Source organism: Lampetra planeri, chromosome 5 (assembly GCF_965212315.1).
Source record: "Lampetra planeri chromosome 5, kcLamPlan1.2.h2, whole genome shotgun sequence".
Lineage (NCBI taxonomy): Eukaryota > Metazoa > Chordata > Hyperoartia > Petromyzontiformes > Petromyzontidae > Lampetra > Lampetra planeri.
Genome location: NC_136111.1, coordinates 9,903,354 through 9,930,620, shown reverse-complemented (window position 1 = coordinate 9,930,620; position 27,267 = coordinate 9,903,354). Strand labels below are relative to the sequence as shown.

The 27,267-nt window shown below is 44.2% G+C and overlaps 1 protein-coding gene across 1 annotated transcript; it reads left to right on the top strand.

The window, feature by feature from the left end:
* LOC144718826 (uncharacterized) lies at positions 1-27,267 on the top strand. The gene is made up of 9 exons (XM_078594383.1): positions 1-185; positions 1,184-1,362; positions 10,840-10,956; positions 14,722-14,844; positions 15,809-16,015; positions 18,113-18,192; positions 21,396-21,613; positions 24,458-24,599; positions 27,082-27,267. The coding sequence occupies exons 1-9, from the start codon at positions 37-39 to the stop codon at positions 27,184-27,186; spliced, it is 1,320 nt and encodes a 439-aa protein (XP_078450509.1). The 5' UTR covers positions 1-36; the 3' UTR covers positions 27,187-27,267.

The window sequence follows — 27,267 nt, the reverse complement described above, 5'->3', positions numbered from 1 at the left end:
CATCGGGAGTGCAGGCGCAGAGCTACAGTTGCTAAAATGACGAAGTTCCTCCTCCTGTTGCTCAATCTGAGCGCATTCGGAGTCATTTATCTCAGCTCTGCCGTGGAATTGCCCAGGCTGCTCTACACCCGCAATGTCGACTGCCAAGTGGGATTCCTCAACGTTCTGCACAACCCCGTGCCAAGGTGGTAACCAATTCTATGCGAATAACCGACGAGATAAACAACGCTTGCAGACTGCTTTTTAAGAGGCACTCGCCACAAAATTCACCGTCGTGTACTGCTCTAATCTGAGCTTTGGAGGTTGGTTTTGTGGATTGCACACAGGCCATCTTGTGGAAGCAACAAAAGCGGTTCAACACTGACCATTCGCTTGTCACAAACTGTTACAATAAGCCTTGCATTTATCGATCACCGTGTGATGATGATTGTGATTGGCTGAGTCTACAACCAACTAAGAGTTAACTTTCAACCTTCTATGAGCCTGGCATTCAACCTTCTGTAAGGCTGGCATTACCACAATTCCGTACGTAAGAAAAGAAAACGTGGTAGAGGTGCAGCCCTGCAATGTCTTGCTCCCACCACTGTTGGTGGAAGGGCCTCCACTAGAGAGAGCTCCAGAGAACCCCTTTGGAGGGCATTTTGGCCTACGCATTGAAAGATGTTGGAATACTCGTACTGTACCCTACCACACACGACCTGCCAATCAACTAACTTCGATGTAACCATTTATATTGCTGGATGGACAGAGGCGAGGGCATTTACGAAATGTGCCCATTGGTTTTCAACAGCCAGCGACAGGCAATCGAACCGATGGCACCTGGATTGCAGATGGAGCGTGCTATCCATTTAACGCGTTGGCTTTCGCGACCAATATTATTCACAATAAATGTTTTTTTAGGTTAGATTGCGTAATTATAAGTGTGCCGTTCACCGACCACCGCCCGACACAGACAACTAGTAAGGTTTGTCACGTAAACAAAACGTGCCAATTAGTTACTCCTTCAGCACCCCGGTGTGTTTGACAATAAACCCACAAAATGTACAACTTGAGTACGACGTTTCGCTGGTCATTTTCAACCAGCTTCATCAGGCGATTTTGCCGCAATGCTGCAACATTGCACCACGGCAAAATTGAACGCGTGAAAGGAGATCAAGCGCTCAAATGTCCATCTCTTTTGTAGCACGGACGGCCGCAGCGTGTACGACCTGTCGCTCTCGTGCTTCGCGAGCTTCTCCAAGCACCCGGACAACGTCTCCGCCATCTTTGATGTTGGGCAGAAGTTCCACGATGCTTCCCTAATGACACCCACGCCGATCACGACCCACGTGGCTTGGCCCAACGAAGTCGAACAAGTGCCGGGTAAGGTCAGACCTCCGTGCCTCTCGATCTCTCACGCGACACGGTTGTTTTTGCTTTCATTTATATTCGCTTCATTTGCTGTACTTTGTCTAATTTTATTATATTTGTTCGCGTCACTTTTGGTGATCCAGACTACTCTTGCAAATGAGACTCATGCTGTTCTCTTTGAGGTTCTCACACCTGGTTAAACAAAATAAACGCGAAGCTTATCTTCAAACAGATTCATAAATGATTTTGGCATGCCACATCCATCTCGCCATATTTCGTCCTCATTTGACTCGTAAAAAAATAGATAGATATATAAACCCGTTCACACGATTATAGGAATCTATAGTTTATGTGTGGATGCCCCCATCACACAGTGGATTGTAAAATGGCCACACATGCACTTTATCACATTGTCAATTCCAGTCAAGGCTCATCACGTGTCACTTTCACAACCCTAAACTACCTTCCTGCATGCCGGTCAAACCAGTGATATAGCTATCGAGTTTGCACGTGTGCAACTGCACCAAGGCCCACTGGAAATTGTATAGGGGGCCTCATTTCATTTCTTACACCAGGACCCATTCCAACCACGCTACGCCACTGGGCCAAACAAAGCATATTCAGTTTTAAAGAAAGCGACTTATGTACCATTAATGTTAAGTATATTCACGCGAAGTGCAAATGTCAATTCTGTTGGGGCAAGTGACCCATTTGAATCCATAAAAAGGTGAGAATAAGTCTTCCCGACAGGCAAAGGCAGTGCTCATTTTTTGCTTGCCTGCCTTGGGACATGGGGGATGCACAAGTCTCAGAAGTTATCTTGGCATTCTAACATAATTTCTTCACAGACATTAGACCCCTGGGCCACTCGGTCATCTAACAGTGGTCCATAATTCCCTTTAAAGTGTGAGCTCGCCGAGGTCAAGAGTAAGGGTCAATGTCGAAATTACTTCCCAAGAAATGGCAGGATCAAAAAACTGAAGGCTAAGAGTCCTAAGCTCTCTTTCTATAAACTGCTTTCATGTAGGAAATGAGTGGGTGCATGGCTTATCGACTTCTTGCAGAGTAGCACAGTTACAATCGCAGCTCTCGATCAACATAATGCTAATAACTGAGTACTGCCAAACTCTATGCTGGGCAGAGGGGTGTCCATAAAATGATAAGTAAAGTCTCCCTACTCTTTGGTTTTTTCGGTAAAGTCACGTAGGTAGAAATAAAGTCACGTAGGTAGAAATCATTTATTTTATTTGTGACTTTACCAAAATAACTAAAGAGTATGGATTCCTGCAGTCACGAAAGCTTCAAATCAAGATTAAAGTCTCCCTGCTGAAATGAGCAATAGGATGGTCCGTAAATTCCCTAGCCTTGAGCCATCGTCATTAATCATGATCTATCCACTGCTGGATGAAGTGCTGCTCTAGCTCTTGCGATTACCCCCCCCCACCCCCCGCCCTCCATTGACTACTGATGACTTTCCACGAAGTAGTATCCATTGAAACTAGCATGGGTGAGGGGGGGGGTGATGGGCTGAGTCAACCCTTGATTTGTGAGTCAAGTACTCTAACGTGAGCACATTTCGGCACCGACCTCTCTACTGACCTTTTTTTTGCCAAGATAGTGCAGTCCATGACACTGTGGGACAAAGCGAAAAAAATGTAACGCTAAACTCTGTTGGCATTTCATTAACCCACAGTCCACCGCTGCTATTGATCTTCTCAGCCCTTATTTAGCGAGCAGCCTGTAAGCAATAAAGCAGTACCAGTGAAGCGCTGTTCTATAGGATTGATCTCTTAACCTCCTTCAGCACCAGCAATTGTGAGTAATCACAATCCAAACTGACATGTCCAGTGCCCTTGTATTGAGAAACCCGAATGTGAAACGTACTGCCTGGATTGATGAACGGCGCCATACTTTACCTGTGAGTGATTGAGTCGGAATCATTGCATTGCCTTTCGTTATTAAAGCGCATAGCTATAATTTTTATTGGTGCATCCACCTAATTTTAAGTTGTCCAAAGTAAAGCAAAATTCAAGGGTAATTATATGCAAACAATTGTGAGGCGATACTTCTTGTATTAAGCACATTTTTTTCGCCATTCCACATTGTTCTGAAAGGGGCAGGGACTTGTTTTTTCACATGATAATCACTGGTGACTTCGAAAAAAGTGGCAGTTGATTCATTCATTGTGAGAGGATGATTGGCTGAGTTGATGCAGGTCTTTACATCATCTCTTGAAAGTAATGTCTTTGAACTTCCTTACAGAAAGTTACAAAAATATATCGTAAAATACAACTTTTGAACTTGCTTTAAAGAATCTTTCACCGCTGCAGAAGGCTTATAATAATCAGTTGGCTGCATGAGTCAACAACATGCAATCAAATCAACATGAGCACACGCAATCTCAACAGATCGTGGAAGCTAATCAGGTTTAAGCCTGGCTATTACTTGGATGGGTCGCCAACAGGGCTTGCCAGGCGTTGCAGGCATGGGGCTCAGAGGTGGCCGGGAGATGTCAGTGCTGAGTGTTACCCCCACATATGCGTGATGGGTACAGTATTTTCCAGGCACTGCGGTTTCCTCCCACGAGAAGCCAATTTAACTCGTTAATGGAATTGTCCAAACATCCCAATGTAGCAGAACTCTTCTGAAAATGTATTGATGCATTTTCGCGTACGCATTGCAGATACCAGAGTGAACTCGACACACTGGTCAGTTTTTTTCTGTGAACTTTAGGTTAACGTCGCCCTCTTGTGGGGCATGGTGTGATAGCCTCTCATGGTGGTCCCAGGAGGAACGATTTTCACCCGTCCCTGGTGATTCGATGCATTATCAGGATTCAATACTCTTTTGATTTAAATATATATTTCAGTGAATGGTAGTGTCTGCATGGATGACACGAAGCCATAACAAGCAATAGGCACTAATTGAAACATACAGATTTGTTTACAATTTATTTTAATCAAGTATCATGAACTTTAGAATGTATATTACCGTAGTTGATTATTTGTTACATTGCCCGCTCCATATCAGTCTCAATCTACTTCATGTCGACAATCAACAAATTGATACAATGGCTCATGTGGGATTTTGGTCATGACATTCGCGCGTGATGCAAGGCCCTTAAAAGTATCCAAAATTGCCCTTGGAAAAGAGAACTGGTGTCTCAATGGGCTCACATCTAAGGAAAACAAGAAACTACTATTTAGCAAACATGTAAATAAAGTCAATTAAATTTCGGTAAAGTCACGTAGGTGGAAAAAATAATAGATCACGACGTTTCGATCGCAACACAAGCAACCGTCATCAGGTGCTTCAGCAGTTTTCTTGCTGTGGTTGTCTCACCTGATGACGATTGCTTGTGTTGCGATCGAAACGTCGTGATCTATTATTTTTCCCACCTACAGTCACGAAAGCTTCAAATCAATATTAAATTTAATTTCTTCACTTTCAATAATATTTTTGTTCAAGTTCGTCAACCATCAGCACAGTTTGTTCGATCGGCAGGTCGTGTGTGGCGAGATAATATGCGGGCACTCCCACCCCTTCCAAGACGTCTGGCCAGCTTAGCAGAGTGGGGCCATGGTCCCTCGGGTTGAAGTCTTTCTGCCAGCAGTGGAATGAGTAAGAACTTGCGCAGGGCTCCGCCATTACTTTTACTAATGTGTTAACTGCTGACAAAAAGCCCAGCAAACCAAAGTTGCCGCTAAACAGAGCTCTTCCACGTTAAATTGCAATCATACTCCACGTGTATTGGCCTTCACCAACGTAGGGGATAATTACTGCAAAGGGGTTGTAGCTATCGAGGGCGCAGGCGGTGTAACTGCACAGGGGCACATGGGCCACAGAGGCCCAAGGTGTCGGGCCACGACGAAGGAGGAGAAGCTGCACAGAAGGGAGGCCCATTTCATTTCTGTGCACCAGGGAGCATGCCAAGCACGCTCCGACGCTGATTGCTGCATTGCACAGTCGGAGTGTTCATTGAGCAGCATGTCTGGTTCCAACGCAGGGTATGTTTTAAAAATATATATATATCCACAACAATGAAATTGCGGTAATATAGGTAAATGATGCCTTGGAAGAATTGGCGTGATTATTTAATGGCGATGAGCTGGTTGATGGCAGGTCTCCGGCGATCTCGCGACGGCGCTGATTTCGATGCAGTGCACAACAACAATGCTCTGAATCATGGCATTTGAAGCCGCAGTCGTTTTATTGGCCAATGCAGTAGTTTATGAATTTCATATATTATCTCATTGTTATCATCAGCCACGGTTAATCTACTGCTGGAGTGAAGGCCTCGCAAAGCTGCCGCCGAACATGAGATGTAATAAAGCACCTGGCACCTGCACACGAGTTGATTTCAGAGCTCCACCTCAGCAAGAAAAAATTGCTGAAGTGGGCTGTGGTTGTCCCACCTGATGAAAATTGCTTGTGTTGCAATCGAAACGTCGTGGTTTGTTTTATTTTATTTTATTTCTAACTACGTGACTTTACCGAAATAACTAAAGAGTATGGATTCCTGCAGTCACAAAAGCTTCAAATCAAGTTCCCATTCGTTGATACATCACTGTAACAAATTTTTTTTTTATCTCAGGCGATCTGGGGAGTAAGTGTTACTTTCTAATTGCTTATTCCTCAAAAGTACAGAAAATGGCTATTATTCCCCACCAACCTTTGCTTTTGTGACCAGGACAGTGATATTTTGAAATGTCCATATTTTCAATGAGAAAACGTGGTGTGTGCATTTGTCTCAATCCTTCACGTAAAGTCCTGGTCACAAAAGCGAAGTTTGTGAGGAATAATAGCCATTTTCTTTACTTTTGAGGCATAAGCAATTATAAAATAACACTTACTACCCAGGGACATCATGAACGTGTTTCATTTTGGGAGGCGCAAGGACTCCAAACTACGTGTCGTGTAAAATGGCAATTTAATCATGAAATTATAAACACAGTTATAGCAAATAAATATACTTGCAAAAAGCCCCACAGGCATCTTTAGTATACCAGATGATCTGTTTAGGCTCTTATTGATAAAAATAAAGGAGAGTAACATGACATGTATTCATCTTCTTGGTTCATGTATTTACACGTGTAATCCACTGGTGAAAAAATACTGCCTGTCACCTATATCCATTCCATCTCGAATCCCAAAATCCCCTTGTGCGTTTGCTAGCTTGCTTTAATTCACACTTGTGACTGCACTTAATTGGATTTGTGAAGGGTGCAACAGAATTACAGAACAGGACAAATATGTGCATCTCACCCTCCCAAGTGTTTACACCATCTCCCTGCACGCATTAAGATAATTTGTTCTCGTTGTATCCATACACGTTACGAGAGCTGGGACCAACGCGTCAAATAAGTTTGATTAAGCTACTAATAATTGTAATTGACAGCTTATTTGTGGTCGATTACTCGGGTTCCTTTAAAAATGGCGGCCAACCCACATCCTGCTTACAGAAGGCTGGAAACCCCCAACAAGCCACACCCATCATGATGAATCCGATGTCATCACCAAGCCCCGCCCATCATCTCCATGTGTTGGTAACAGAGAAGATACTTCTCCCCCCGACTATGTTCGTGTTATCCAATGACTCGAGTAATTAAACGGTTAATCGGTAGAGTCATCGATTACTTAAGTAATCGGTAGAGTAATCGATTGCTTAAGTAATCGATATAGTCATCGATTACTTAAGTAATCGGTAGAGTAACCGATTACTTAAGGAATCGGATATCCCAACTCGACTTGTTACACACCGATATTTGCTGGAAGCATCCCATTTGTATATCCCATGATCCAAATGCCCATGTGGAAACTCCAACCTCCTACGTTAAACATTAGTCGTCATCGTCGCCACCACCACCACCCCATCACTGTTGACAGTTGATAGCTACCAATGAATTTTGTCATTGAAATAACATTTTGAACTGAGTCTTCATTTTTATTTCATTCGGAAAAGATGATGGAAACTGTGCTATCTCGCAGATGATTGCATCATCTCCCTCATGTCAAGGTCGCTTATGCTTAACCCAATGTGAATTAATGATCATCAACAGCAGCCATGATTTATCCACTAATAGATGAAGGCCTCCCTGAGCAGTTGCCTCCTCTCACAGTCTTGCTGTGCGAGAATCAATGTAGCTTCGACACCTGAGAGAGCTTTCAACGCACACAATCCTAGCTGGATTTCTTGTTGGGCCCGTTCCCTCCTTTGGCTGACGCTCCATCGTTTGTCTCACCCACCGGCCATCATCTCTTCTAACCACGTGTCCTGGACCAAGGCCACTTTTCTGAATTCAATATACAGTACCTCCAACGTGTGCATGTTCTCTGATCCACGTGTTACTCTGCCCATCTCTCGATATAATTCCAAGCATGCATTTTTCTTCATCCTGCTTTAAACACTTCTCAGGTCCAGCTTACATTTTAATCAATCACGTATAATAATAATACTGACAATAAATAAACCAATTACCACAGCCAATAAAATGGGTGTTATAAATTCTGCTCACATATTTAATAATAACGTAACTGTCAAAAATATGTCACTACCGAAACGTGTTTAGACCACATGACAGAGTGGCTCTCGTAATCCCAAGACTCTCTTACACTAGTTGACAGAAAGTTATTTATAAGAAAGGTTTTTAGGTTAGATCGCTTAAGTATAAATGTGTCGTAACCCTCCTTCAACCCGACACAGCCAGTAAGGATTGTCAAGTAAACAAAACGTGCCAAATAGTTACTGCTACAGCCCACCGGTGTGTTTGGAGAATAAATCCACATTATTTACCATTTGATTACGACGTTTCGCTCGTAATGGCATCCAGCATCATCGGGCGATTTGCCAGAATATTCTGGGACCCCCCTGTGTGTATGTGTATGTGCGTGTACGTGTGTACGTCACGGGTAAAGTAATTTCGCAGGGGTTAGCTCACTGCTGAACCAATGTGTCAAACTGTCTTCGATCCCCAGCCAGCCATGATCAATTGAACCGGTCCTGGGCTTCCCCCTAAATCAGGGGTCTGCAACCTTTAAGACATAAAGAGCCACTTGGACCCGTTTCCGAAGGAAAAAATAAACTGGGAGCCGCAAAACCATTGCAACATTTAAAACAAATATAACACTGCATATGTTGTTTCTTACCTTATTGCTATATACAGGATCGTGCAGTCAGCTGTCAATCTGAATAAAAAAAGGACTTTTTCACTTAACAATGTAAAATATATTTTTGCAAATTAATAGCTAAATTACCTGGTTAATGGGATTTTTGCTCCTGAACCTCAGTGCACAGTGTCTGCACATCAGGGCTGTAAGACGTCACCTTCATTTTCACACAGGCTTGCAAGCTGTCATCTGTGAGGCGTGATCGATGTTTGTTTTTAATATAGTTCATGTTGGAGAAGACCTGCTCACATACATATGTGGAGCCGAAGATCGACAGGACTCCAAATGCATACTTTTTCATGTTTATATAAGTGTTGGGGATGGCATTCCATGTTTCGAATACAAGTTTGTCCTGTTTGGGAAGGTTTTCAATATCACTCCATTTATGATTCTGAGCCAGAATGGCCTTCTGACGGGCAACATCCTCAAGAGTAGCGGTCAAGCATTTGAACTTGGACACCCATATATCTTTGTCGGCTATATCGGCCAGTTCCATCTCAAGATCAGGTTGACTTACACCTGCAAATGCAGTCATATTCAATAGGGATGGATCGATCGCCAGGGGAGTGACAGGGAAGGATAATGTCGTTTTTTCCTCTCTGAACTCACAGAATCGTTTCCCAAACGAACTTTGCATTGTGGTGATTGCAGACTTGAAATATTCCAAATTTATCGTATCATGACTTTGTTTGAACTCTCTCAAAGAGGGAAAGTGAGACAGTGTACCTCTCTGTAAATCTTTGACAAACACTGTCAACTTGCGCTCGAATGCCAAAACCTCCTCCAGCATGTGCAGGGCTGTGCCTCCTTTCCCCTGAAGGGTTGTATTAAGCGTGTTTAGATGTGCTGTCATGTCTACCATAAAATGTAAATTTTCCAGCCACTCTGGCTGTTCCAGCTCAGCAAAGGTGAGCTCTTTGCTGCCCAGGAAGGTTTTTACTTCTTCCAAACATGTGACAAAGCAACGGCAACGTTATTGCCTGTCACCGGGCGGGCAGTGTGGAGCGGAGCGGCGACCTGTCAGCAGCGGCAACGCCAGAGCAGGTGTCACAGTGCGCCTCCTCCCCTCGCTAGCATCCGCCCCGGAGCCGCGGTCAAGGTTCAAAAGAGCCGCATGCGGCTCCGGAGCCGCAGGTTGCCGACCCCTGCCCTAAATCAACTCAGTCTTACATGAGTTCCTCTTTAACACACAGTGGTACTGGCCAGATGTGGTACTGACCACACCGCCCACTGATACACCACGCCAGTCTTCATAGGTGCTCACAAACAGTGCTTTCTCCAAGAGTGTGTATGGATATAGGGGGATATTTACCTGTGTGTGTATTTTGCTGGCCACCTACCCCCTCGCGTACCGTGGAGGCCTTCATAGGTGCTCACTAACAGCACTTGCCCCAACAGTCTGTTAGAGGCTATACGGGAATAGTTGTCTTTGTTTGCATATCTATATATTTACATAGGGTACTTGATCCTAAATTATTCACAAGTATTACGAAAGCATCGTGTGATGCAAGTCACTTTCACAGTGCGGAGGACATTTGAGTGTGAATCGCAGGTGTCGAAAACAGTTACAGAAAAGTTAATCTCCAGTGGCGATCGCAGTCCTTGCGACAGAGTGAAGTTGACGACTAACACAAAGGTCACTTGCTGATTTATAGTCGCATGAGCTAAGTTTAAATCCCAGCCGCCACTAACGTGGGTGGTTAGTGCGATATCTGAACTGGTCATATGGGTGCCCCCTTCACCAACTCACAATAACCCAACGTGGTGAAGTACTGGAGAGGCAAACAACCCATGACTGACATGGCATGGGGAAGCAGATTGTGACAAAGGGTTGAATCATTTTTGGGTACGGTACTTGGAATGAAAGGTTAACAAAAATGTTTTTCTTTTATCCAGGAACGCTTCATTGAGTCTCAATGCTCTTTTTTGGGAAGGCTCATATTTTCCTGAACAAGCGGAAATGAAATTGAAGTATCCAGCCAAAATCGACGTGAATATCAATTGAAACAAGTCAGCAAACTACTCACTGTACCGCCATCTACTGGTCACCTTGAAGCCCTGCGGACTGCAATGTACCGGACAAGCATTTAAGTCAATCCACTGCTGGATGGGGGCCCTCCCCACAGCAGGGAGCGTAGAGCACACGAGTTCTTAAACCCCCAAAGTGCTGGATTGGCGGCCAGTGTGATGGCTTTACCGGTGCATTTTTTTCCCCCAACCAAAATGCTATCGAAGTTCATTACCAACAAACAAAAAAACCGAGCAATACATCTGCATTTAATTGAGACGTATCTCACGCGCGTTGCCTTCTTCTCTTTCCAGATGGGATATTTCCTTCCAATTATTACTGGACGTGTTCCGAAGGATTCATGGTCGGAGGCAAGGACAACGGCAGGATTTCACTGTGGGACATGTCCAGGGGGCCCACAGCCGTGGATGGTATGCGAGCAATGACAAAGGACCCTGTCCTCACGGCAGGTCACGGGACGGCGCAATGCCCGCGTGGGTCGCTGGGCAGAAACTGGTTGAGCGACTTGCGCGCTGAGTGCTACATGGCCAAAATCACGTCCGCTGTTCAGCACGCAAGCGGTTCATATTTGCAGCCATCTACTAAATTCTGCGGGGTTATTAGGTTAGAATACAGTGCGTGTACGTGTTCACACAAAAAGGCGCCATCTGCTGTTACATTCACGTGAATAGCTACTTTTAAGTAACCGTGATTATTATCCTCGGATTACTGAAAAGGTTGCCACGTGTCTAGGATGGTCCTCTTCTTCAGGTGGCTACTGTCCCGGGGGGAGAGGGGGGAATCTGTAAATCTTCCCGGGCACCGAAAATACAATTTTTGTTGTTGTTTCTAGTTTTGTGATACTACACCACTTAAGACAACGCATTTGCATGTAGTTTGCCTCTCCTTTGTCATCGTTACATATCGTTCTTCCTATGATTTGTCCTGGGTTTTGTTTGTAACTCAGAAGTGGCAACCTCTGAGGTTGTTCGAGCACTAAGCCAGCACCGCTGAAAGCCTGGGTTTGATTCTAGATTTGAAACTTTCGTGACTGCAAGGATTCATACTCTTCGTTTTTTCGGTAAAGTCACGTAGGTAAAAAATTAAAATTAAAATTAATAAAAATAAAAGAATAAAAAATCACGACGTTTCGGAGGCAACACAAGTCTCCGTCATCAGGTGGGACCGTCACAGCCAGATTTGCTGTATCAAGTGATATCAAGCGATACAGTAAATCTGGCTGTGACGGTCCCACCTGATGACGGAGACTTGTGTTGCCTCCGAAACGTCGTGATTATTTATTTCAATTTTATTTATATTAATTTTAATTTAAAATTTTTACCTACGTGACTTTACCGAAAAAACTAAGAGTATGAAGCCTGGGTTTGAATCCAGGCAGCCACCTTAAATAAACCCGGCTCTCAAGAGTCGTGAGTTGACGTTCTCAGCTCAGTCACTCATGATGATTGAACAAGATTTGTTTGTAAAGTGTGTTTTTAATTATAATTCCTAGTACATCTTGAATAATAATAATAATAATATGCACATTGGGTGATTGTCACGCAGAAAAGATTTCACAAAGCAATGTCATCTACCAGAGCTGCTCCCTGACACAATGTTAGACGACCAACAAGAGTAATTTCTGTGTCAAATGACATGGCTCTTACAAAACAAATAGGACAACCTTGGTGGAATTTGAACGTCGACCGCAAAACAAAGATGTCGTATAAAACAACCTCTATGACATTTCACGACGATATGACACCGTGAGCAAGTTTCGCAGACCATATCCAACGTTTGAAAAAGTGCCCTGAAATAAATCTCCACCACGAACATCAGTCTCCCCTATACGTAGTTACGCGAGTCTCCTGAGCAATTCTCGATTTGAAGTGTTCGTGACTGCAAGGATCCATACTTTTTGTTTTTTTCGGTAAAGTCACGTAGGTAAAAAACAAAATAAATTAAAATGAAAACAATTAAATTAAATCCCTGAGCAAGACTTATTTTGTTTCAAATCAGTCCAAACTGGTCGCGAAAATAAGACATTTAATTAAACTTCCGCTTAATAAGCCCATTCCATCTCGAAGGGAAAACAATGGATACTCATATTGAGACACTAATTGGAGTGACACCTCTTGAAACAATCCTGCGGTTTTGTTTCACATTCCCTGACGTGATGTAACACAGGCAGGGCATCTCTGTACGTTGTGTACGCCTCCGACAGAGTAATTGGAACAATATTGAGTTATATTCACAACAAACAATTTTATCGATGTCGTTTGCGTATTCTCATTGTTGGTGGAGCGCTGAACTATGAACCCAGCGACCGAAGCTCAATTTCCGGCCACGAAGAACATCGGTGGCGAATTACAACCGAGTTATGCCCCCACCCCCTCAGTTCCCCCACTTCACCAGCAAAAACATATTGACTGACATGGCACGGGGAGGCCTTCATCCATTAATGACTAATCGATTTAAAAAAATGCTGGAAATTACTGTTATTACATATTACACCTTTTTTTTTTACAAACAACCAATTATACCTTTAATAACGAAATGCCATTGTGATAATCAAATGTCATAGACGATATCCATAATTTGATAACAATGCCCAACCAAATGAAGTTGATCAACAACAACAGTCTCTCCTCCTGACGTTGCTCGGGACACCGAGGCAATCGTTATTATATCTCAGATGTCTCATTTAATGAAGATGATCGAAAAATGTTATTGGAAGAAAGCATCTTAAATTCAACTTAAAAAGAAACTGGCACCTGCTTAATAATCTATTTGTGTACATTTTATTTTGTCAGATCACGAACAACGCCCGATTTACATTTATGCGTCTTTCACAAGCGCTGCGCTTTTCATGCGTGAAATTGCAATAAGTTTGCTCATTACACATAAGTTAAGTATTATGCGACTTCATCAGCATGTCATCATGCACACACCAGCTTAGGAAGTTATTTCTCTCTTTGCAATTATTCTGACTCATTGGAAAAAACATTTGGATCATCATAATGGACAGATCCATGACTTCCACTGTAAACATTTCAAATGGATCACGTGAAGGGTATACAAAGCCAAATACGAGATGCATGTGTGGAGACAGTGTAGCAAGTTGGCTGCTAATCTATTTCGTGTAGAATTTTGAGTGTTATCTCCTTTTACTGCATGGGAAAGGCTCTGGGAATTATATTTGCCATCTGCATACCTAATAAGCAAATTATCCAACATCTCAATCCACGACCCTACATCATTATTTTATTTCGTCTTTTCTGAATTAATTTTCCGTGACGAAATAACCCTTAAGCACCCAATTACATAAGATCTCAGGAGCTAAGCAGAGTTGAGCCTGGTCATTACTCAGATGGGTGGCCTCCAGGGCTGGCCATGTATTGTGGTTGTTAGTATGTGAGGTGTGTCCAGGAGATGACTGTGCTGAGTGTTATCACCGCTTAAAACATTGTGGGTTTTCTCAAGGCACTCCAGTTTCCTTCCCCAAGAAGCCAAACACTTATTCATCGAATTGGCCAATCATCTCGATGCGGGACCCTTCTGACGCTGTTCTTGGTCAATACAAGGAAACATGAATGATTAAAATAAAGTGAATACAAAAAATTCACTTGACTTTTTTATTTTTATTATTATATTGTTATTTTTTTTCTATCTACGTGACTTTACCAAAAGAAGCAAGGAACATGAGTTCCTGCAGTCACGAAAGCTTTAAGTCAAGAGTTATGAATAATTGTTATTTAAATATGGCTAGGCAGGGCTTGTGACATGGCCATAACATTATCCTGGGCAAAGGTTAATTCAACCCACCATTCCTCTGGAATCACTCAAATCAGTGCCAATCTCTGGGACGTCAACAGTTGTTGTCCTATGGAGAGACTGATCCTTGGAATGTGGAATTTCCAAGAATGGTTCAGGACTGCCAATGAAGATGAGCAACTGCCCCATGCTTGTTTGAGCATGCAAACACTTTCTGACCACTTTTGGCTTCCCAAAAAACGGCACTCAAATGATTGACCCCAGAGGGACGATGGGACGAATCAATCCCTGACCAAGTCATTTGAACTCACAACCTTCCCGCTTGTGAGTTGATCTCTTTAACCACATTGTCACGCGACGAGATAGAAATTACAGTATGTATCTGTGTGCTATATTGCTTTGTTTTTGTGTTGTGTTTTTAGGTGTTTTGACGCTGACCGTGGACGAGACTGGGAATAAGTGGTTCTACCACCGCGTGGAATGGGTCGACATGGACCACGATGGCCTGAAGGATGCGCTGACCGCTCGGGCACAGAGCACAGGACGTATGTGGCAACGCAGTCAGGACATAACGCAGCCAGTAGAGTCAATCACCGTCAGACTGTCTCGCGCCTCGGAGGGAAGCGTTCATTTATTACTTTAGTGTGTGTGTGGTTTTTTGTTCAAGAAAAACGGTCGTCTTGCCTAGCGGGATCGTGCTTCGTTCTATTCAACGTTCACTCATTATTTGAAAGCAACTCTGCCCAGCACTTGTGTGTGTCTCTCTCCGCATGAGCTAGACGCCACAACTGCAGAGGCTTTCGCGGCTGTATCATACAGCTCTCCGAAGTGGGTTTTCTTTTTTTTTTATATACGTGGTGTAGCGCGTTGTTCGGCATCATGTCCCACGTTTTGCTCCACGTGCTTTCTTTCTCCACATCTGGTGGAGAAAAGGGTCTAACGTCATCCTGTACAATGCACGGTACAACCTGACAGACACATCGGTGAGCGTGTCGGACACTTGTTTCCGTAGAGCTGACCAATAAATAATTCCTCTCCATGATGGAGTTTGTTTTTTTGGGTTAGATTGTGTAAATATAAATGTGTCGTTAAACTCACCACCACCCGACACAGCCAAGTAGTAAAGTTTGTCACGGAAACAAGACATGGCAATTAGTTACTGGTACAGCACACCGGTGTGTTGGAGAGTAAAGCCACAACATTAATCCATCGGTTTAACACCGAAACAGGAGGATTTCCTCCACAATCATGCCTGTCGTCTGATGAGGCTGGTTGTAATTAACGGCGAAACGTCGTACTCGAATTATCAATATTGTGGGTTTACTCTCCAACACACCGGTGTGCTGAACCAGTAACTCAAATCTTACTAATCTTACTCATTGGCAGTGTCGGGTGGTGGCGGGTTTAACGACGCAGTTATATTCACCTCCTCCCAAAAAAGATCCCCTATTGTGTATAACATTGGTCGCGAAAAGCCTACGTGTTAATACATCCTCTCCTTCATTCCAGCCACTGGAAACGGCCAGCTGATCTGGTTCAAAAACCCGGGGCTGATGGGCGGCCAAGTGCAGGAGTTCTGGAAGGAGAACGTCCTTCACGAGGGCCCCGACGTTTATTTCCGCGCCGTGCAGCTGCCGCTGCCAAACGGCAGCACCAAAATGGCGATCGTCAGCACCGTATTCTGGGGGCAGCAGCTCACCGTCACCTGGACGTCCGGTAAGTTACCGTCCGCATGACAATACGCGTTATTTGCCTGTCAGTCACGGGCACTTGGTTAAGCGATTTTCAGCGTAAAAAAAAATAAAAACTGTCGCGTCAGGGCTTATTTTGACCGGAGGAAGCCTCAGATCATCTATGGCAGTGATGATGAGTCATATGCAACCTTTGCCCCCCATCCCCCCCCCCCCTAAAAAAAAAACACGAGACGGAAACATATACGTTTTAACTGATGTACATGTGTGCGTTGAACTTCTTTCACACCGCACGTAGCCAACCGTGCTAAAGAGAAGGACAGCATATCTAATACAACTCGGTACCAGGCTGGACGATGAAAGGAGTTCGTTTGTGGCTGCATAGTACAATCTACTTAATGACAACTTTAATTGCCCATGTGTGAATCAGTGGGTAGCCAAATAATGAGGCTACCAATGACCAATTGGGTGGAGGTCTAAGGCACTAATGAGGTTTTCAGGTTGCTTACGCAATATAGTTACATTAACGAATGTGGTTTAGAATAAATTGTCTAGGACGGGCTGGTGCTGGCTTGTATTCTACCAATGACACTGTCGCACACTCACCCACCACACCTCGTGTGCGTTTTAATGCCACACCACTCGTTTCACATGCCTTGTTCCCCTCAGGCCAGGTGACTCTGTAGCCAGTGCATGGACTGACAATCAGTATATTGGTCAAATCCTGGTTGCAGGCCAACTTAATCCATCATCGCCAACCCCCTGACGTAAATAAAATGAGTACCAATTTTAGAGAAGTCAACTTTGATTGTCCTTTGGTTAAGAATGGCCCCCGTTCTAGGACGGTGCAATTCCCAACACAACAGAGATAGGCAGTAATAACGGTCTGCCATACGACAAACGTTTCTCTGCAGAAGCGAATGTTGGGCAGTGCAATCCCTAAGAGTTGCAGAGATAAAGTCACTGGAAAATAGTTCAGTAATATCTCCTTCTGCGGAGCATTCTCAAACACATGGGGGGGTTAAATTCACTCCTGACTGTGAGGGTTCTGAATGGATTAATATCATGATATGGATGCCAGTAGTGCAATTAGAATAAAATTTGGAAGAGCACTTTTTTAATGAATGCCCGCTTGCACGAGGAGACAGTTTGACTGACGTGACTAAATTCCTTGCCTTGGATTTTCTCTTCAGATGTCTCTGTGTGCATGAGGCATGCAGACTTGATAATGGGCTCTCGTTGAGTTTTAATACAGGGATTTGATTGACCGGTTGATTGAGTAATGAGCTCCACCCACACTATTAAAACCTGCTCATGTATATAGGTGCATGATATTTTGTAATTGCACCTTTTTCATCACGCATGAAGGTGCCAGATATTCCATACGTGCAAAATTTGCAAACACGTAACGTTGGGGATCAAGTAGATTTGAAAATGAAATTGTCAAAAATGGGATGATATCATTACAGCATATTTCCTGCGCAACTTATAATCCCCCCAAAAAACATGAGCATATTTACTTTATATATGCTTGTTTGAGCATGGTATAATTCGATTATTTAAAAACTGCTACGTCAAATGCGAATATATATTTGGTATGCAGACTACATACGATACTAAGAATTGACAGCGTTTGTAAATCCAAAGCTAAAAGAAGTCCTCTCCACAGCATTTCGGTAATAATAGTTGTTCTGACCATACTTCACCAGGCTAGTCAGTGCCGGTAGGTGAATGGGGGTGGGCTCCGCACTGGTTCTGATACCACTTTCTATCAATGTTAGCCATGGCCCGGCATCGAACTTAGATTGCCGGGTTCATATAGCACATTTTGCTTAATAACCACCATGTCATTATCACTCCCTCCCACATACTACATATATTGTAAGCATTAACATAATATAGAGGGCGGCGATAATGAGTAAGAGGAGTAGACTTCATAAGCCAGAACTCTCATTGCATTCACTTCGTAATTATTTTCTATATAAATTGAGTCCTGGAGGTTACTGAGCGTGAGTTCATTAGCGTAGAGATTTCATCACGCCGCACTTTGTGAGCTTGTCACGTTTGTGACAATCGAATGCACCGTGACATGAACGTCTTTTTTTCTCTCCGAATTGTTTAGACCCCAGTGACAACTGGGGTGACTCGTCCAAGACCATGTCTCGCGTTATTGACACCGAGGGCTGGTATTTTGATCTCAAGGCAAGTACACACACCTGTCACTGGCCTTCTCTAAAGTAATGGGATGGGGTTTTTTTCAGACTCAGTGATTCATTGCCACGATTCAGGGTAATTATTGAATTCAATTATCAATTATATCGTCTGGTTTTCACCGTGTCGTGCGTGTTTTGTTTCCACATTCATTCTGTCTCATTTATAAAAAGAAAAATGCAGCCAATATTCCTTCTTCCCATATCTATCCCTTCACGTAACAAAAAATGCAAGTGGTTTTTAACACATCCTATCGGCCACACGGATTCCTGGTTGTGTTTCCCCCCCACCCCCAGCAGCTGTCTTTTAATACCAGCTAACTCTGGGCCGATTTTAACATTCAGTTTTTTTTTTATTGTTTTATATTTTTACTGTTTTATTATTTCCCTTCTACGTGACTTTACCGAAAGAACCAATAATATGAATCCCTGCAGTCACGAAAGCTTTAAATCAAAATTCAGTATCTCGTCAGCAGTCAGGCTCTGCTTGAACCTATGCCAGATAACTGCCAGATGGTTATAGGCAAGGACCCTATTAGATATAGGATCTTAGTTGAATGCAACATATAATACACGTATACAGTTGTGTTTGCTCCATTAGCTTAATTGCAACATTAATTTAGTCTTTGCATATAATCATTCGTAATTAATTGATGCATTTTCCGATCTATTTTAATTGACGCAGCATTCACAAGCGTCGTCCCCAATGCTACTGTGCAATATAATACAACGCAGCATCTAAATGCCACCGCATTTCAAGACACTGGATGCAAATAGTGGGAATATTTATTTCATGTTAACAGAGAGGCAATCTGCAGTTGCAGATCCATGGTATTGACAATTGGATGTAAATATTCCCTACCTCCATCTGCTCACAATGTCCCTCCCTGTGATGACATATTCCTTGTCCCATTCTCACCAATTAAGCAATCTCTACCTTCGTTATATTAGTTTGTGTGAGTGTTGTACTCAAAGACTCGTGGACGTTCATTATAACAAGTTACATTTGTTTTTTTTACAGTGCTCGTTATGATGGTGATATTTAACAATGACGATAATTGTGATCGTCGTGTAAATATGATTATTATTGGTGATGGTGTTTCATAACTTTCACTATTGATATTATACAATTATGATAATGGTTAATATTGAATGATAATTGATGGTATTGACGTAGAATGACATGTACACATTATCATTGATATTTCATTAATTGTACTTTGAATTTTCAATTCAATTCCGTGGACATTCGGCGGCCTTTCTTTTCACCTGGTGAGAGCCAATTGATTCCAGGATACAGGTACAGTGCAGGTAATGCTGTTCCTGTATCCTACAGCAACCGGTAAGCAGATACACCCAGTGGGCTCTTGCCCAGAGACAGCCCTCCACAATCATGACAGCAGGCATATATATACAGTATCGGGTTGTGTTTTTTCGACAGCCATTTCACACTGTTGTATTTCATTCATGGCACACACACAAGTTGACCTATTTTGTTTATCTAGTTATTGTTGCAAAAGCTGACGTCGATTATTTTTTTCTTCATATCCTGTGAAAAAGACAAGCCACAGAAATGAACGCGTGGGAAATCGAACCGTCCACTGCTCGCACACCGGCTCAGTGCTGAGCGCAGAGAGAGCTGGGCTACACAGTCACCAAACGCACTCATCGAAAGCAAATCGATATCATTATCATCAGCCATGATCGATCCACTGCTGGATAAAGACCTACCCAAGCCGCCGTCTCTTATGATCAAACTGATTGCATTTTTCCATCTGCTCGCTGGATGTCCTCCCATTGTGTTCCTTGTAAACGGCGTATTTTTTCGAAGATCAGTGCGAACAATTGATGGGTCTTACTTCAGCTATTGGAGAAAGATTGTACTCCAAGATGGATTGATTCATAAATAGAACATTTCACTCACCTTTTGTCAATTCATTGCTGGATGAAGCTCTCTGCATACCGTGTCGGTCATACAGGGTTTTTGGCCATACTTCACCACGCTGGTCAGTAAATGTTGGAAAAGTTGGGGGGGTGGGGGGTGCAGGAACAGTATAGATGTCATTCATCACTGATGTTAGCCATGACCGGGAATCGAATTCGGGTCACCCGCGTTCACGGCTGTGCCACCACTTAACCCTTAAAACAAATGCCCCAATACAATTTAGGTTTATAAAACGATTCAATGTGACCCCATCTCAGTCCAATGTGACAATGTGCGCAGGTGAATTCAATGAGTATCTCGAATGCGCCGACAGTGGTTGCAGACCGGCGCATGCAGCCCACGCAGCCTCCCAGGTGAACCGGGCTGGTGGGAGCCCAGCAACAATTTTATAGTTCGTCCCCGGGCGCAAAATATCCGAGCTACGCCACTGAACAGCGGAATCCTTCATCAGGTGGACAATGAAATCCACCTGCTCACGTCATCACCTGAGACTGGAAAACCTGAAGCGCACTCTAAATCTGGAGCCACAAACAACTCACTGGGGGTGTCCACACTTTGGGCCGCCCATAGTTCTCCGAGGTTGTTTCCGGGGCAGAATGCCACGCAGGGCTCCCAGAGCTATCGAGCTCTTTTTCAGAAGCGACCTGGCCACTAATGATAGGTCAACGAAGTTGGCTTATCACGTGGAAATGTATATAGCAGCCAAATACTTGAAATGCATGTTTCTAAATGCGGAGGGAAAAACCCGGAGGACCCGGAGAAAAATCCATCATAAGGGTCGTCAGGGTCGGAATCGAACCCACTACCCCCCTCTGTACCAGGCGAGGTAGTTTAAATCTCGCCACCGTGGCGAGACAATGGGGGGGGGGGGGAAACTGCCTGCCCCTCACACCAACATATACATAACCAAGGGTGTTTGACAAGAAATGCGGTTACTTCCTAAAATCCGCAAAGACTTAAGCAATCTTCCACAGGTTGTCGTCGATACAGAGGAAGACTACGCCTGGAATTGCACGGGCTTTTGTCGTCGATTGCAATGAGAAATGCCGACTAAATTAAACTAAACAATTTTTATTTTTATTTTACCAGGTAAGGCCCACTGAGCAATACAGCTCTTTTTCAGAAGCGACCTGGCCACAAATGATTTTGCTCAACGAAGTGGCTTATCATCGCGTGGAAATGCATGTCAGCCAAATACCCTTCAAGCCACATTTGTCCTATCTATTGACACCGCATGGTGGGCCCGGCAGTTCGTGGACCTGAACGGAGACGGCCGCAAAGACATCCTGGCCACCACGTGGTCCCAGCAGGGCAAGGACGGCAAAGTCCTCGCCTACGAGATCCCCGACGACTTCATGGAGGGCACCTGGACGAAGCACGTCCTCGCGAGCGGCTACACGGTGCACTCCATCTTCCCGGGGAACGGATCTCCCGGAGCGCCAAAGACGTTCTTCCCGAGGGCTGGGAGGTATGGGCGCTGCGTGGCTACATGGGGCAAATGCACGAACGTTGTTTTCGGGGCTGCTGCTGTTGCTGCTGCTGCCGTACCGCGGTGTTGTTCGGCGCGATGTTGCGATGTTCTCGCTCCGCGTGATCGGGAGCCTTTCTTTTGAAGGGGAACCCAAGTTGAGCAGCTCGCGTTTCTCCCTCGGGTTACATAGAGCGTCGTCCGGCCGCTGCTTGCTGGTGTTGCCGGTTTGTTTGGTTGGTTGACTCTGAATGGACTCAAGCTCTTCGACGACGGCCGCCCGCCCCCGATGTTGGTGTCGCTTTGTCTGGGAGGAAACCGCAGTGCCCGGAGGAGGCTCACTCGCCATGTGTGCACGCGACGGGAACAACGCGTGGTTACAACCTGAAAACGCATCGCACAAATGGGACTACTGCCTCTCCGATCGTATACAGGGCGCTTCAAAAAGATGTTAACACTTACGAGAATTTGCACTAATATCACAATAAATGTGCCTCCGGGCTATGGAGACCACCTGGAGAAGATTCCAGACACGTGTTGACAATGATGGAGAACATGTGGAGATTCTTTGACTTTTTGAAGCTATTAACATACATTTGTTATCACGTCACATTGTATTTTCCGTTATTTTTCCATTAAAAATTAAAGTCCCATATAAGGGTTAACATTTATATAAAGTACCCTGTATATAATTTTTCAGGCCAGACACTAGTTAGTTTGTGGTAAATATGTCAAGGTGTGTGTGTTTAAGTTCGATAACTGGCCGTGGCTAATATCTGTGGCGAGTGATGTCAGATACCAGTCCTGCGGCTCCTCTAGGTTGGCTCAGTCTTAAATGGGCCCTGTCTTGCGGTATGTAGACATCAGTATCAAGGATTAAAAAGGTGATCGGGCATTGTGATCATAAAAAAAGGCGCTCTCTCGCGGCATCTGCCCCGACAATATTTACAACAATATTTGGGATCTTTAATGTGTTGTAGTACAGCATACGAGTGTGTGCACGTGTGCATCTGTTCGGTTGAGCTGTGGTGAAATTGTTTGTGTACTGTGCTATGATTGAAGCAATGCGGGTTTGATTCCCAGCTGTGCACAACGCACCCATGGACAATTGGAATCTGAAGCTGAACTTTGCCCTATCCTTGCTGACTCACGGAAAGCCTAAAATGAGGCTGTGGTATTTGTTGCGCGCCAATATCGCGCGTGGTGCTGGCCACACCGACCACCTATGTGCCTCGCTCCGCTTGACACGCGTCTGCTGAGGCGCAAAGGCAGAGCACGAGTTAAATAGGAGACATTTGTCTGTGTGTGTGCACACATCTTTGTGCAAACCTGTGAACATGTTCGGCATATTAAAACAAACAAACAAAAAAACTTTAGTGGTGATCGTACAGAACTGTGCACTATGACCCTTTTCACCTGCATTTCATTCTAATTTGTGCTATCTCTGTTTTTGAGTCCAATGTATCAACAAACACCGCCGGGGAGATAAAGGTGACTGGGGTTATTTTTGTCCAGCTTACACCCCTCAAACTTTTCGTGGCACGATAAATGCTCGCAAATAGCAATTTCCTTATAGCCCAGGCAGCGCAAAGCGAGGTCCGCGTATTTGTCTTTAAGTTTGTGAGAATTAATGGACATGTTTTCAGCCACCTGAAAGCTGTTCTTAAGTATAATCATAGTAATACTTTACAACCCCCATTGGCAGGGGCGGTTTCTTCATTAGGGCGATTGGGCGACGCACCACCAATGTCATTCAACCACAGAGTCACGCTAGCCGTCACTGTGCCTCTGGATATAGTCCACTCAGCGTCATGCTACGTTCTGTGGAGTACCGCCTCTTTTTGGGCGATTTCCCTCCAGCTGAGAATCGCCCCGAGTGGTCCCATAGACTTACATTCAAAGATGTTTTTTTTCGAACGGGGGCGCTGCAATGCATTCTCTATGGCTTCCGGGAGGGCTCGCCCTAACGTGCTTACGTCATCATACGTGCTTACGTCATCATACGTAAGCACGTTTAATCCAACAAAATTATGTCGCCACCTAGTGGAATCTTTAATAAAAGAAACATGAGTGGTTTGTTCTAATAGTGAGTATAGAAACAAACAAGATGTATTGTAAGAGTCACTTTATTTTTCATTAATATTAAAGAAGTGAAGTTGCCTTTACACGCTTAAGCTGTTAATTTATCCTTTGCATGGGTGGACCTTATCCTTATCAATCATCCAGACATTTGCCCCCCCTGAGAGATTTTGCAGGAGCCGCCACTGCCCATTGGTCAATCCCCTTCTGGGTGAAGGTCCAGGACAGTTTAAGATATCACTCCCGACTGACGTGAGCTGTGGTCAGGAATCAAACTCAAGCCGCTTCGTTTGTCGCAACACGTGCTAACCGCTGCACCACCGTTGCACACCCACACGCTTGAATTGTGGCATGACAATCAATCACTTAATTCGCATGGTTTTATTTTCCATTTTTCACATGTTAACTTACGAACATTTTCCACGTTTCATCATCATCATCGTCGTCGTCAATGCACTGCTCGATACTGATCTCATTGTTCCAATGCCTTGGTGGACTTCCTCTGAGATGCATTCCACTTTTTTGGTTGTCAATATGGTTCTGTGATTGACCATCGTCCCTTCGAGGGACGTGTCCGGCTCAAGCCCACTTACCTTTCCCAACAGCTTGAATGATGTTATCTGCGTATGTTCTGTCATCCGTGTGGCCCTGTCTCCATCCCTCAATGTAATTCCAACCAGGCATCTCGGCCTTGATTCTTCACTCACTTTTCAGCTTCCGTTCAATAACCCACTTGGTAAACAAATGCGTTTTGTGCTTGTTCAGCTCGCAGAAGAAGCCCACGATTGTCCTCGCCGGAGATGACGACGGCAAGGCGTACATTCTGGAGTCCGTGAATGACAACGATTCCAACCAGTGGGCTTACAGCAATCACACACTGTTCGATGCCGGCGGTATTGTGGGAGAGGTACGGCTCATCCGCATTCATTCATTTCATCATGTTTCTCTCTTCATTGTGCACGCTGATGAACCGTAGGCGTGGTTGCGGACACCAGTGATTGGCCGCTGTCTCACAAATGCCGTCGTCTGCCACACACGTAATTAAACTAAAAAACTAAACTTTTGTTTAACTATTTTTTTATTTTACAAGGTAAGGCCCACTGAGCTATATAGCTCTTTTTCAGAAGCGACCTGGCCACAAATGAAAGCTCTATTGCAGCCAAATACGCTAAACGCATGTTTATAAATGTGGAAGCGAAAACCAGAGGACCCGGAGAAAAATCCACTCGACCACAGGGAGAACACGCAAACTCCAAATATACAGGCGTCAGGGTTAGAATCGAACCCACTACCTCCTGTATACGAGGAGAAGCAATTAAAGTCTCGCCACCGTGGCACCCTATTGACTATGACATGCCTGATAATAGGGGTTTCCCCTTTCTGGACGCCTAAAGGCGAACGCTGTTGCCAGACAGGGGAAAACACTATTATCATCATCATCATTTAATACTGGCAAAGGAGGTCTCATGATAGTACACGCCCGTTTCAATGCACGTTTAATTAACATGCAATTTGATTTCAGCCTGGACTGTACAGGTCAGCGACGCAGAAAATATTTTCCCACCTGGCGTATCACATTCAGTGTTATACCTTGCGCTGTGGCTACTGGTCACGTGTCTTCCTGTCACGAGTAAACATTGCCTCATATTTCCTCTCCACCTCATCGTGGTGACAGCCCATTTAGATTTAAGACTTGCTTCATAAGGAAGACCTCTGAAACTATATTGTAATTACATAGGGACGGTTAAAGTATCGTCATGTACGTGCGGGTAATGTTTCACGAAATAAAATTGTACTGTGACACCGGGATACAGTGGATGATGTCAGCGCATCATGATAAAACACCGCAAGACTTAATATTGCCTTAAAGCTTTCGTGACTGCAGGAATTCGTATTATTTGGGTCTTTCGTAAAGTCACGTAGATCATGATGACTGCTTGTGTTGCGATCGAAACGTCTTTTTTTTGTTATTTTTTTTAACCAAAGAATACTTGATATTGCCCTGTAAACAAAAAAGTAACCAGGTGGGAACAGGAATGAAATCACCCACTGACCAGCATAGCATGGGGCAGCGAAAAATATATTAAAGATGCCTCCAACGTCGGAGGCGAAATGTCGCGAAGGAGAAAAGCGCATCGCCTGCTACGGCTTTCCGAAAAGAGTAGCTTTTAAGAGCATCTTTCATACATCGAGCCGTGAAAAAAAAAAAACATCGACATCAATACACTGGCAATTAGTTTTATGGGAACACTTCCACGAAACTGCTTTTTATAAGCGGTTCCTAAAGTTCTTCGTCGTGTCAGGCTGCTGCAATAGGAAAGTGCAAATTGCAGATTGTGGACATTACAATGTCCTGAATGCCTCGCGACCGCTTTAAATGTGGGACGTGCTGAAAAGATGCGTGCAATTGTTTACCGGTGGATGCAAAAAACTAACTTTAGGAGCAAAGCAGAAAAGTACCAAATTGAATTGACATGGCGCTATTGAAATGACATGGCGCTATTAAGTAAATTATAATTTAAGTAAATTATAATTTACTTAATAGCGCCATGTCAATTCAAACATGTACCGCCACTATCATCACTGAGAAACACTGTGCAATGCCCTGATTGAGGGTCTTAGCCCAGGATGCTCACTTGTTATTCATAAGCAATAATAAATATGGACAACCCTTTGTCACAAATTTGCTGGATGAGGGCCTCCGCATGCCATGTCATCATGGGACGATCCATTATACATTTTAAGGGTAAATACATTTCCAGCCCTTTGTTAATCGACGACTGTATTCCCCACAATCATGTTGGTCATGGGCGTTGTTTGACCGTACTTCACCACGCTGGTCAGTGAGGATTTTGTGAAGGGGCGAAGCCAGGACAGGTTCAGACATCATGGACAAACCTGATGTTAGTCGTGTCTAGGAATCGAGCTCAGGCCACCAAACTTCATAGCGCAGTGCTCTAACCACTGCACCAACAATATAACATAAATCATTAAGAAAAAAAACGCGCGGCCGGTATGTTTTCGGTGATAACAGGCTTGTCGGCAGTATACTTCCATCGAGCAATTAACATTGATTAAGGACACATGCATGATTGCATTATCACTGTGAAACCCCGAGCAATGCATCGTTAAACGCATTGCGACAGCACTCCATCAAATCAAACGATTCTCGCGAGGGCAAGAATGTCCATTCTGGGGTCCCAGCGAAGCCCCATAAATTGCGGTGGCTTTCCGCCCAGCTCGTGAGTGAACTGGACAGTCAATATTGAAACAAGTGAACTCCTCTGACCTGTTGGCAATCAAGTCACACCCGCTCGCTTGCGCAATCTCTTTTCTCTTTCACCCCTCCTCGCCGTAATGGGCCCGACGTGCGCTCGTGTCGAATGCAGATCGCGGTGGAGGACGTGGACGGAGATGGATTCATGGAGATATTCATCCCCGAGTACAGCAAGCAGCTCATCGCCGTGTTCTCCTACAAGCCGGCGGAGAAATGAGCAATTGCATTGACCTCTCCTGCTTTAGAATTGTGTAATAAACATACAGTGATAAGGAAAATAAACAAAACAGAAAAAATA

Coding starts and splice junctions, on each gene's coding strand:
- LOC144718826 (XM_078594383.1), top strand. CDS start 37: ATGACGAAGTTCCTCCTCCTGTTGCTCAATCTGAGCGCATTCGGAGTC. Junction 10,957..14,721: donor GGGGCCCACAGCCGTGGATG/GTATGCGAGCAA, acceptor TTGTGTTTTTAG/GTGTTTTGACGCTGACCGTG. Junction 24,600..27,081: donor CCGGCGGTATTGTGGGAGAG/GTACGGCTCATC, acceptor TGTCGAATGCAG/ATCGCGGTGGAGGACGTGGA.